Below are 13062 nucleotides of genomic sequence, written 5' to 3'. Positions count from 1 at the left end.
TAGAATAAATTATTTTAGTATAATTTAATACATTTTATTATATAAAACTATATTAACTGTAAAGTTTTCTTACTGAAAATAATGACAAATAAATTATATTTATTAGTATTACATTATTATATATAATATATTTTATAATGTTATAATAATAAATATAATTTTTGTATCCCTACCTACACGTATTCCGATGTATAGTCCTATTCATTTTCCTACCTACCCGTGTTTCAACTTAATAGACCTAAAAGTCTCTTATTAAACTCACGACGCGATTGGGATTTAATAGGGATCTTTTCAATCTCACATATGCGAGAATATATAAAAAAGAATAACCCACCCGAAGTTTAACAAATGAAAGAAATCAAATTATTTTGTAGAATAGGAATCACTGATGCCTTTCCACGTGAATTTGTGCACATATCAACACATTTATACATTTTGCATACATGGAAAATGTAGGTATATATGTTCCACATATGTTTAAATTCATATGAGAAGGCATCAGTGATGCCTAGTGTACATCACTTTACTTACATACTATATTCATTCTTATTATATTGCAGTTATAATTTTATCTATCTTCTTATCGAGTTGTGTCCCTCTGTACGTGCCTACCCGAATCCCTACCTATGTGTATTCCGATGTACAGTCCTATCCATTTTCCCAACTACCCGTATTTCATTTTAATAGACCTAAAAGTCTTTTATTAAAACCGCGACGCGATTTATAAGAGGTTCGATTTGAGATTATAATACGCGCGCGATTGGGATTTAGGGGTCTTTTCAATCTCGCACATATGCGAGGATGTATAAAACAGAGTAACCCACCCGAATTTTGACAATAGAAAGAAATCAAATTATTTTGCACATCGTCTTACATACTCTATCAGAGTGGCCAATATTGACCACTTACTCCGTCGTATTCAGTCTTCCCTCGTTGGACCAGATTGGACATACCTTTCGTTGCTCCTGGCCATACAGTCTGGTCATTTCGACCAGAGATCAGGAAGGAAGAAAACTCCTTCCGTAGTCGGTTTGTTATCGTCACCGGCAGATATTACGTACGATTTGAGTTATATGCGAGCGTCGATCGTAACGAAAAATGCACGAGTACGAGAAGTTAATTTAAAAAAAGTTTAATTCGAAACAATTTACTGCATAAAACTAATAAAATATATTTCTATTTCCGTTATTTACTCGAGAGTAGTGACCGTCTCTTCGTGATTCGATCTTTGAATTAAAAATTCAAGTATAGATACAGAAAACATTTTACTTCGCGTTATATTAATTTTAATTATATTCCGCGATAAATTAACATTTCTAATATAGATGAAATTAAAGTACTAATATCTCGGAAATGTTTTTAAAAATCAATCGCGAAACTGAATCGCGAAAACCGATCGCGGATGTATGAAGATGCGTATGAATATGCATGTTGTTCATGCGAGACGCATCTTGAAGGTGTATCGCGAGATACATATATACTATAGAATAAATGACGTGAGATCCAGAATTGAAAAACCTTCCTGCACGATAGATACTGATATTGTAATTGGATATTATACGTAATCAATAAGTGCTAATAATATATAATAATAATTTGAATTGTTTCAGCGTTCTCGACAAAATATTTAGCATCTCACGTCATATTCTTTTACATTACATATTAATATGTTGATAAAAAATGGATAGGTCACAAGTGTGTGAATATTTATTGAGAAAAACTTTTTGATCGATTAGATATATCAAATAGAAAATGAAATTATGTTGTAATCTGTCCATTTTCAGGTAACGAATCTACAGAATGTTCAATCTATTATGTATGATCTACGTTCTACGTTCTACGATCTACGAGATGAAGATTCGTTACCATAGTAAAATAAAACTTGAGACTCACCGACACTCGATGCGCAGCAGCGGAGTGAGCTCTGTTGATTCTGTAACATAAAATAGAGAATTCATATTAAAGCCGTGTTCAAGGAAACTCAAATTGCAATATATAAATAATTATTATGCCTATCAAACTTGTTATTCGATGTTCAAATGATTTATGCGCAAAAGATTTCCCGCAAAAGATCTTCACGGGAATAAACTTTTGTAAAATTTTAAATTACTTCTTGTTCTCTAATTATTCTTTCGAAATTAAAAAATTATTAAATGAAATTACTAAAAAATAAACTGGAAAAAGATTACTTTTCCACAAAATAAAATATAACATTTACCTTAAAGTTGCTCCGCCGGCGCCCGATGCCTCTCCCAAGCCTCCTCCTCCTCTCAGATTTTCCTCTGGCACACTCGCGAAAACACAAAGATCGTTCGCGCGATTTTACGCTCCCGTGTGTAAAGCCTATTTGAACGTATTCTGTTCCGTCAAGTTCGCCTCCACTTCGAGTCGACGAGTAAGTCGAGACACACATCGAAAGTGCGGCCATCGACAGGAACGGACATTAACGAATACTTGTTCAAATGGGCTTTGAAATGTCTTTATTTCGATTTTTTTAACGGCATTCCCGAACGCGACGAAAATGGACACTTTATATTATACGCGCACTTTTGTACACATAATTTATATATGTAATTCCCGTGTCGCATTTTCACTTCGAATTCGCTTGATATTCATCTCGACAAATTACCGTAGAAATCAACGATATGGATCGCGACAATTACTTCAACGCGATTGATAAATGTTACGAACTTTTGTAAGAGATGATCGCGTTGCGAGAAGCGAAGCAAAGACCCTCTTCGCTCGACTGTGCCGCGCCGAATAGTTACGCACAATGATAATAGACTGTTTTCGACCGAGGTGTTTACGCGTCATTTCTTAGAATCAACGCTCGGCGATCGACGCTCGAAATTCCAAACATTTCTCCGCGATTGATGAACCTCAATGATCGACGGAAATTTTAAAGCACGACGCGCGAGAGAGATTCGTCCAACTTCGATCGTTAAGATATTAAGGTACCGCCCGTGGATGTATCAGAACTAACATAAGTTTCTTATCGCGCTTCTGTTTCAAACTACGCGTGCTATTCTCATCTCGATAAATCACCGCAAGGATCAACGATAATATTGCGGATTGCGACAAAATGCGTTTGATAAACGTTACTAACTTTCGTAAGAGATGATCGCGTTGCCACGAGCGACGTGAAGACACACGTTCCGTCCGCCTCGTTCGGCTGTGCCGCGTCGAATGATTCGGATAAACTGTTTTTGTGTGGTATGTGCCAGGGGTGTTTACGGCGCTACGTCATTTCTTGGAATCCGTGCTCGGTTTTTCATCCGCCCTCGGGTTTTTCATCCGCGCTCGGTTTTTCAACCGAGGTGTTTACGTCGCTACTCATTTCTTGGAACGCCGCTCGGTCTACGGAGCCCGTTGACACGAAACTGCGATCGCTCTCTGCGAATAATTAGCGATCGATATTTTCACGTGATCGCTGGTATCCTCGCAATTTTCCATCGATGTTCGATTAATCGACGAGACAAATATCGCGCGCGATTCACACGTGAGATCTGTACGTCCGAGAATCAAAGCGCTAGCTGACTTGAAATTACTTCTTCATTGCGATAATTGCGGACGATAATTGCTTCTTTAATCGATGCTCGGACATATCTTGTATCGTCGCATTGAGTCCCTCGTCGCTTCGAGTATAATTTATTGGCTGTTTCTAGGTTGAAAGCATGAAATAGTACACGAAATATTGAATCGAATGCTTCAACTAGCATTTATCGGTGCTTTATTAATACTAATAGTTTATATATTTTTAACGGAATTTATAAATGAAAAGACATGTGCGACATTGAATTTTTAATTATTTTCAGATGATTGTGTCTCGATTAATCGTTAATTCAGTTGTCTTTATTGTACGGTGTCGATGTTGAAATGTATAATTTTTAAGTTTTTCATTTATTAACGGAAATGTATAATCTTGAAATTTTTCTCGTATTAACAGAATCATACAATTGCTGGTCAGGATGCAGAACTTTGAGTCAAATTCCACCGCGATCGTTTAATTGAAGAATTAAATATCAATATACTGCAATATTTCCTCATCGATAGTTTAAATTTATACATCGACGATTTCTGTTGATGAAAATTCGTACCATCGGATAAATTTATAAATAATACCGAGTGCAAATAGTAACTTGGTGCAATCGTATATTTTTCGTGTTTCCTTTCCTGTCGCGTGTGATGTATACTGGGGTGTTATACAAAGTGCCACAAAGTTTCGATCATCCCACGAGGTTTGGTCAGTCATGTTACGAGATTTGGTCAATTATGCTACGAAACGTAAGTACACATTTGATATGAGATTGATTACGAGAAATTAAATATGAATTATTTACTTTTTACATTTGGTGGAAAATTTCTTATATACATGATCGATATTTTCTTCGCTAGCGATAAATTACAAAGAAGTAATATTAATTGACTAGAACCGGCTGAAATTTTATTTCTTACGTCTTAAATTATAGAGGAAAAACCACCAGAAATTACCGAATTTCGTCTTTTCTTTCGACAGGAGTAAAGCCAGCGGCACGCGATACCATTTCTTTCTACTGGATCGCTCGCTTGCTACCGCGCGATTCATACAATTCGGATGTAAGCAAGCATAAATGTCAAAATCATTGCAAAATTCATTTTTATTTAATGCTTTTTCAATAACATATTCATGATCACTGATACAACAAGAAGTTATCACATTTGTGAGAATAAACAATATCTATAACAGATAATTTAAATAATACATCTAGAAATGTGCTCATTTTTTTTAATCTGGTCTATTTGAAACACCGATGCCACATGTAGAAATTCGATGTAAAAATATATCTTATTAAACCGCAAAATTTCTGTAATAATTTAACAAATATTTGCGTCATCGCCCAATTATTTTTTTCTCATTTTAAAATTATATAGTTGCAGTACACATAATAATGTAGCCTATAATATTACTTTTTCATGGTTTATAATACTGTAACATGTATTCTTCCTCATATCTCACGTTAACAATGTAAAGGCACTTTCATTAAATTACTTCGCATTAACGATTTGCAAAAGGTAGTTTCACAAAATATTCCGCAATATCTCACTCATTGCAAATTTTTTATCGTCAAACAACAAGAAACATAGTATTACGCGTAACCTCGTAATAGCTGGCTCGAAGTTCGGATCGAGTTCAAGTGAAGATCTGTAGAAGCTTGCAGCAGTTTCGAAGTCACCCTATCCAAAAAAAATGCGCTGGGGTAAATCTCTACTTCATTATACAACTTACATTTAGACTCGGTTTTTCATTTTTTGATTAACTGTTAATCACAGGTCTTTTCTTAGATAATAACATAGAAAAAAATTAAGAGTCGACTAACCTCTGGTTAATAGTTAACGCGAAAATGAAAAATCAAGCCTTAGTGAGATAATATTTAATTTACCAAAGCAGCATGAAGATTGGCGACAACATAATGATTGATTATGAAGTCCGGACCAATTGAGAGTGCTATCTGAGCAATTTCGAGGGCCTCGTGGAAATAATTCTGCGAACTGAGTAAAGACGCCAGGTTCACAAGAAGTATGTCTTGCATATCCTTCGGGGTGTTCTCTAGGCTTTGCCACATACAATCCAGCGCTTTGCGACTATCGCCTGCCACGCGCCAATAAAACGATGCAGCTATCGCCAAGGTCCAAGAAGAGTAATGCTAATTCAAGACAATATATATTGATTATGATGTTACACACCAAATATGTAAAGCAACGAATACATAATTATAGGATCCGATTAATCACCTTTTGCAAAGCAAACGCGATTTTGGTTCCGAGTCCTTGCAAAGTATCATTCTGCGTTCCACTTATCATCATCAGCCACTCGGCCATATCGAGCTCAGCTTTGTATTGCAGCAACTGCGAGAATTGCACCACCTCCGTTACACGACTCATTTCAGAATTACTCTTATTACATATTGGCTGTAAGTTCGGAACATCATTGCCCAATGATTCGATCTCGTCTTCGATGCTGAAATCGAAGAATTTACAAATAATTTGCATGCGACATGCGTGTACGTAGTAGTATATTTTTCAGAATTTATCAATTACGTACGTCACATTGCGCCGTATAAATTTATGAAATACGAATAAAGAAGCAGCCCAGTCTTCATATTTAAGCTCGTCGCACTCATCCTTATTTGGATAATATGACTCCTTTTGATTGTCAGATGTCATATCAAACGATGAATCGGCGTATGTATATAGCATATCCTTCGATATGAAAATTATAGGCAGATTAACTCAGGGATTTGTGAATTAAATATATGAAACAGCATATTATCTTGTGTTTACGGTGTACAATTTTATCGCAAAAGATTTCACTTGCTTACATTATCTGAAATTCTGGCCATATGCACATGTGGCTCATGCAGTTTAGTTGCGCTATTAGGAAGTAATAACGAATGTATAAGACCTTGGCGCACATGTACTTTCTTACTGTAGTATGATACGTCCAATAATCCAATTTTGTGGTTACTCCAACAATTCATCCCTATAATAATAGTTTTCCGATATCAACTGGGAATACAGTAATAAAAAATTTATATTTTAATTTGGACAAAGAAGACTACTAAAAAAGCATTAAATCTGAATACGCAACACATCATATGTATATATGAAAATAAAATTAAACAACATGACATCCAAAGCAGGTAAAATAATAAAAGAGGCATAAATAAGTAACAATAATCTTTATTATATACTCTTACACAAGAAAAAAAAACACTAAATAACAGAACAAGATTACGACAACATAAAATGTGTAATTATAAGCCAAAATTATTGTTTCATTTACTTCAAGCAGAAATAAAACAAGCGTAAATTCTAAATTATGTCAAATAAAAAGTACATAGCACAGTCTAAAAACGGAGTCTACTCTTAAGATGTACGTGCGAAAATACGCACCTGCTCTTTCTTCTGTCTTTGTTGAAACATACTTAATATTACAATTCTTGACTTGCCGTTTACGCAAAAATGTATCACTTGCTTGCAAGTTATACTTATTAAGTAATACAGAAGGCAGGTTCATAGAATGTTTGTGTAAATTAATTCTTTGTTCTTCACAGCCTGTGATTATGACAATGTTTGTCATTACTCATCACAATAATCTGCGTTTTTTTAGAACACAGTACCATCAACAGTGAACAAAATTAATCAACTGAAAAAAAAACATTCTGTGCAAACTCAATTATAAATAATTAAACATAATTGCAAAAAAAGGAAAACCAAAGATTAGAAAGTGTTAATAATGTGGAAAAAACCAAATTAAAGAAATAAGAAAAAAGTAAGAGAAATTATTAATCTCATATTTTTGGTTCCTTCCCTTACTTTCCCTATTATTTTTAGTTCATTGCTTTAAATTCCACAATTATCATTATTTATAAAAAAAAACTGAAGCCAGACACTCTTCATAGAGATCAGTGCAAGTATAAATGATACACAATAATAAAAATAACGTGAAAATATAATGCAAAAGATTAAATGAAACATCTAAAAAATGTGCCAAAACTATTCTGTGAAACCGTGTTAATTACATACACATGTACGTACCTGGATAATTACCCGTGATAACATTAAATTTTTCGCGACAGGCTAATGTTTTCAATAACATTAATGCCTTACCGTCATATAAATGTGAATCCACCCTTAATGCTTGTTTCAAGTAATGTATAGCTCCTGTATAATTTCCTTTTATATTCAATAATATAGCAAACAAGAAATTAGTCATTGGCTGAAAAATTAAATATTACAAAATATATGCTTTTCGTTTACCCAGTCAACGTGTAGAAAATGGTCTTTTCGAGTATTGTGGAAATATTTGTAGAAATAAAGCTCTTGCTATGATAAAAAATTTAATTCTTCATGCATACCTCCACAGCATTAATTCGCAAAGCTTTGTCCGCAATTCTTAAAGCGTCGTCAATTAAACCTACTTTATGGTGTATCGAAGCTATACTGACTAAAGGTACATCCTTAAATTCTTTAGGAACATTTTCTAATGCTAATTGAAGGCAATCCAAGGCCAAACGAGGTTTCCCTACAATTCTCCAATGTAAAGATGCCAGCATAGACAATACCCATGGAGCTGCTACTTTCTGTTTTAAAGCATAGTCAATTGTTTTATCAGAACACTATGATTGTGATGCGTAATAACGAAATAATAAACTGTACCGCTTCAGTTGCCGTCAAAATCCTTTGACCAATTTCTGCCAAGTCCGCGGTTTGAACTAAATTATGTAGAAATGGTTTCAGAGAAGCGTCCGGTAAATGCTGCTGCATAGTCGCATCTAGTAACGTATGTGCAATGTATTTCTCGTTAAACGATTCAGGCGAATGGCATATTGGTGGATGCCATGGCAATGGATGCTTCTTCCATGGCTCTATATCAATCAATTCATTTACAAACAAATGTGTTCTAATAACATATAGAAGAGAATTAATGCGTTACGATATGGCACAGTACGGAAAAAGTTTGAAATACCTACGCGTAACCTTTGTTTTCAGGCGACAAGTAAATAGGCAAATATTGCTTTCCGTCTCCAAACATTAGCATAGAACTATCACAGTCGGATATCTTTGGCCAGTGATCAGCTTCAAAATCTTTATTTCCCTTCTTAATTTCCACATTGTGATACTTTGGACTCTTCGTCGGTGACGCAAACAAATTATTATACTCCGCGTTTAATTCCGTCATCGTGTCTTGAATGATATTAAATACATTTTGCTACTTGCAATATGGATTGTAAAATTCGTAAAACCTACGTCTGTCGCGGAAGAAAATACCTTTCGTGATACGATTACTACGCTCCTTTACTTGTTTTTGCAGATTTTTCAACAGATGAAGACTAACGTGGACGTTCTGCAGCATGTTCTCAGCCATTTTCTTCCTGTCTCCTAAATCCGTGTAAGACAGTACGATGTTATTGTCAATGTGATGAATCGACCTTTCAACCGGATTTATCGCGAGCAAGTGCAGATTCTGCTCTCGCACAAAAGCGAGCTTGATCTCTCTGGTAGCAGATTTAATATTTTGCTCCCAGAGCATATGCTCGTAGAGTTTCAACCACTCCTCCTTCCAGTCGTGATACGCATGTATTTCCGACAACACATTCCGCAGGCGCCTGTAATAACGGTAATCATAAGCATTCCAGTGCAGCTTATAAACGACGAATAACGAACATGAACTCACTGATCGAACAGCAGCAAAGACGTTTCCAAAAAACGATGACACAATATGGCGTACTTCATCTGTTTGGCCTCCATCGTGTCGGGCGCCAGCCTCAGACAATTATCGTAGCACGCCGCGGACCGGTCGAAGTCACCGAGAGCTGCGTAAACGTGGCCCAGCGCCAGATGGTGATGGCTCTCTGTCGGATTATGATCTATCGCCGCGTGCAAAATAATCGCGGCCTCGCCGGAATATCTCGCAGCGTGTAAAATGCCGGCGGTGGTCAGGAGAGGAATATCGCGATATTGCCTTAATCACGTACAATGCTTTCGTTACGAGATCGGTAAAGATTACACGCGGCGGTGCTCCCGGCGGTGCTTTTCTCTAATATCTCCTAAACGAGTTTTCTTATTCTATTACCTTGGCGCGCACACAATCGCCCTACGACTGCACTCTAAAGCATTGTAAGCGTCTCCCCTGATCCGCCAATAAATCGACGCAAGATTCAGGTATATCCAGGAGGTGCTGTTGCGAGACAAGCTGTAGGCGAGCTGATGGCCGAACTGATTGAGATCGGTGTTCAACGGCAGGTACTTCATCAAGTCGAGTTCCTCGCGCTGCGTGAGATTCTTTCGGTTCTGCATCGCCTGATACAAAAAACGACGTTACAGACACAGGCGTGGCTTCGACGCGAGGAGCAACGCGTTACCTACTTTCAGATGTTCGAACGTATATATACTGAAATCCAACGGGAACGTTCTCCGACAATCCGGCACTGTTTGTTTACTGTTAGCCACCACGTTATATAGCATGTAATCAGTTTGGCTGCAACAGAAAATACAACATTACCTTACCCTTCGACACTCGCATATCCTCTCAAGATTATTAAGACGTCACTTGTAATCACTCACTCTATCCCATCTTTAAGCCTGTAATCGACCACTAGACTAGCGTGCACATCGACGTCGGCCAACGACTTGTCCCACGAGAAGCAGTCCGAGTTGGAGCTCTCTGCGTCGGCCAAGCCTAGGCCGACAAACTGATTGTCAATGGACACCTCCTTCCTCGAGATCTTCTTGTATATAGCGTCAGCCGATTCCCTGCGTCTCTCCTGCTCCAGGAATCCCAGAAGGTCGTACGGTCGACGCATATCGAAGACACTGTCGTGCTGAAAGGGAAGGAAGTTGAGTGCCGAGTGAGACAGCGGTCCATTTTCTTTCCGGGTGGAAGAAAAAGAACTGGCATACAGTTTCGACTTCTGGCCAACCTCGGTTTTCACCAGAGTCGTTTAACTTTAATCTTGGCTTAATTCATCCTTTGTCTCTTTCAATGCCCACTTCTGTCAGCGCAGATTAACTTCAATCTTGGCTCAACCCACTTTATATCTTTTGCCAGTTTCAAAAATTAAAACAAGACGAGAGGTAATTTAAGCTGAGATTAAAGTTAATCTGCAACGGTAGAAGCGGGCATCAGGGGACAGTTAGACCCGGTTTCACCAAACGTCGCTTAACTTTAAGCTTAGCTTAATTCGTTCCTTGTCTCTTTCCACTGTTACTCTAGAAAGCGACAAACATGAGGTAAGCTAAAGTTACATAAATCAATTTAAGTGTTTAAATTAATTAAACCTGAATTAAGGCTAAAGTTAAGCTACGTTTGGTGAAACCGGACCCAAGGTAACAGCTGAAAAGAGACATAGAACGAATGAAGCTAAGCTTAAAGTTAAACAATGTTGGCGAAACCAGGCCTTAGAAATTAAGATCAAAGTTAAGGCTGGTCTACGATACATGGAGTAAGCTGGAGTAAGGAGTAGGAGTAAGGAAATAAATCCATTTTATTTCTTACTCCTACTTCAGCTCTTAGACTTACTCTCGGTGAATCAAAATGCCATCAATCAGTGTTGCAAATATTTTTTTTAAATTACGCCCGTATTTCAGCTTCTTTACACCAGAAGCTACAAGTTAGGGCTCTCCCTTACTCCTTAAGCTGGTGGCAGAGAACGATCCGTAAACGCTTAAGACTGGCTTAGTCGTAGACGTAGAGCAAGGCAGGGAGAAACGTAAGTCGTGAAAGGCTATTGTATACGACTTACGTTTCTCTCTTTGCCGTAGGGCTTTGCCCTACGTCTACGACTGAGACAGTCTTAAGCGTTTACGGATTGTTCTCTGCCATCAGCCTTACTCCACGCTTACTCCACGTATTGTAGACCAGCGCTTAAACGTTGGTGAAAATGAGCAATAACAACTCATCGCAGGCCGGGCTTCACGTTCACGTGACTGTCATCGAGAGAAGATCGCACTCACCTGCGGCTGAATCCTCCCATTCTCCGTGACGTACCAATGCCTGGTGGCCGAGATCTCGAGCATCACCGCGAGCACCGTGACGATCCTGCAGGGCACGTTGCGCCGGGTCATTTTCCGCGATATAACCTCCACGCGACGCGCCTCATCGATCCCGCGAGGGCAGCCCGACGGCGTGGACCATGACCGCGGGAGAGCGAGAGACGCCGCGCGTCTCTTTTTCCGCACGGGATGCGCTCCCCGCGATTACCAGCGAAAAACGCCTATCGCGTCGCGCGTTTCCTCCCGCGGAGCGATCTCGGGAGGACGATTTGAAGCGCACGCGATTACGTGCGCGGTGCGCGTCAGTGGCTGTTAACAGCGACAAGCGCGGCCCGCCAATGTCAAGTTGCCAGCCATTGATACGAACATTATGGCCCGGTTTCACCAACGCGAGTTAATCTAATCGGTCGGTTAACTTGACAGGGTGCCAACATAAAACTTCTTTATTAACCTATTTTCTTGGTTAATAAAGAAGTTTTATGTTGGCACCCTGTCAAGTTAACCGACCGATTAGATTAACTCGCGTTGGTGAAACCGGGCCTATGTACGTCATGAGAAAATCATTAACGCCCCGGGTCTCCTATAGTTTTTGGATATTGAACGTGAAACGGTGGTGAAACGCGGGATTTGGAGGATAAAGGACAATTTGCTCTCCCCGTTCGTCCGATTGATATTTTTTTGAGGAAACCGTTTGCCGATAGGGTGGAAAGTGCGGACAGTGCAGAGAGTGCAGTAAATGTAGGGATATTTACACTGTGAATACTTCGAACTTCAACGTCGAACTATAATTTATCAGTTCTATAAATTTATATAAATATGTTACTTATTTATAAATAGCGTACAACTTATGGATTATTTTCTCGATTATAAGGTCAAATTTTTTTTATTCTGTAACACATATTTATATTTCGAGGCTTTCCTTGAATTTGCAATTGGCATTCCTTTCGGGTGACCTCCCTGTTTAAAATAATTATAGATAAAGTGTAATCACAAATTACATTAGATTAAATGCAATTTCAATGTAAATTAATAAGACTCTCACGTAATCTAATGTAATCCGATCATACTCTAATATTTTCAACGGGACTGTACACCCCATACAGCACAGAAAACATTGTTGCAATGTTGCGATGTTTCTGAAATATTTCTGAAAGCTTCGGTGCTGTATGGGACCCAAGGAGAAATGAAAAGTCAAGATGACGTCAATTTGATGCCATCCCAGATAGCACAAGACACTTCTATGAACATTTTAAGAATATTTGGAATATATTCTATGGGTCAGTCTTATATATTTATATTATATTCGTGAAACATTCCACTGGCACTACTATAAATCTTTTTCGAATGTGAATAGAATAATCTATCGAATATAGCGTGTCGGTTACATACGGTATGACACACAGGTTTTACTGCCTTTTGCATAAAAGTGTATTGCACAATATACAATGCGCAATACGTAAACTCGATGAATATTAAAAAATTATTCTGAATGAATATTCCAAAGACATTCCCCAGATAACATGCTTG

General features: G+C 38.0%; 1 protein-coding gene across 3 annotated transcripts; it reads right to left on the bottom strand.

The window, feature by feature from the left end:
* Nucleotides 1–4619: 4619 nt before the first annotated feature.
* LOC105562171 (tetratricopeptide repeat protein 17) lies at nucleotides 4620–11905 on the bottom strand. Of its 3 annotated transcripts, XM_012012772.1 has the most exons (16): nucleotides 11497–11905; nucleotides 10108–10364; nucleotides 9910–10021; nucleotides 9617–9843; nucleotides 9218–9505; nucleotides 8812–9149; nucleotides 8514–8727; nucleotides 8200–8443; nucleotides 7899–8123; nucleotides 7579–7759; nucleotides 6934–7095; nucleotides 6360–6520; nucleotides 6083–6240; nucleotides 5773–5998; nucleotides 5421–5684; nucleotides 4620–5214 (listed from the first exon to the last, which is right to left on the bottom strand). In XM_012012772.1, exons 1-16 carry the CDS (start codon nucleotides 11605–11607, stop codon nucleotides 5059–5061), a joined length of 3324 nt encoding a protein of 1107 aa, XP_011868162.1. In that variant the 5' UTR covers nucleotides 11608–11905; the 3' UTR covers nucleotides 4620–5058. The 3 variants fall into 3 exon arrangements, with proteins under 3 accessions (XP_011868162.1, XP_011868163.1, XP_011868164.1); XM_012012773.1 differs by lacking the exon at nucleotides 6934–7095; XM_012012774.1 differs by lacking the exon at nucleotides 6934–7095 and having other exon boundaries at nucleotides 7651–7759.
* Nucleotides 11906–13062: the final 1157 nt, after the last annotated feature.

The sequence above is a fragment of the Vollenhovia emeryi genome, unplaced genomic scaffold (genome assembly GCF_000949405.1).
Source record: "Vollenhovia emeryi isolate VEMERY1.0 unplaced genomic scaffold, V.emery_V1.0 DF939193.1, whole genome shotgun sequence".
Lineage (NCBI taxonomy): Eukaryota > Metazoa > Arthropoda > Insecta > Hymenoptera > Formicidae > Vollenhovia > Vollenhovia emeryi.
Note: the sequence above shows the minus strand (reverse complement) of the source record. Positions and strands in the feature narration are given on the sequence as shown.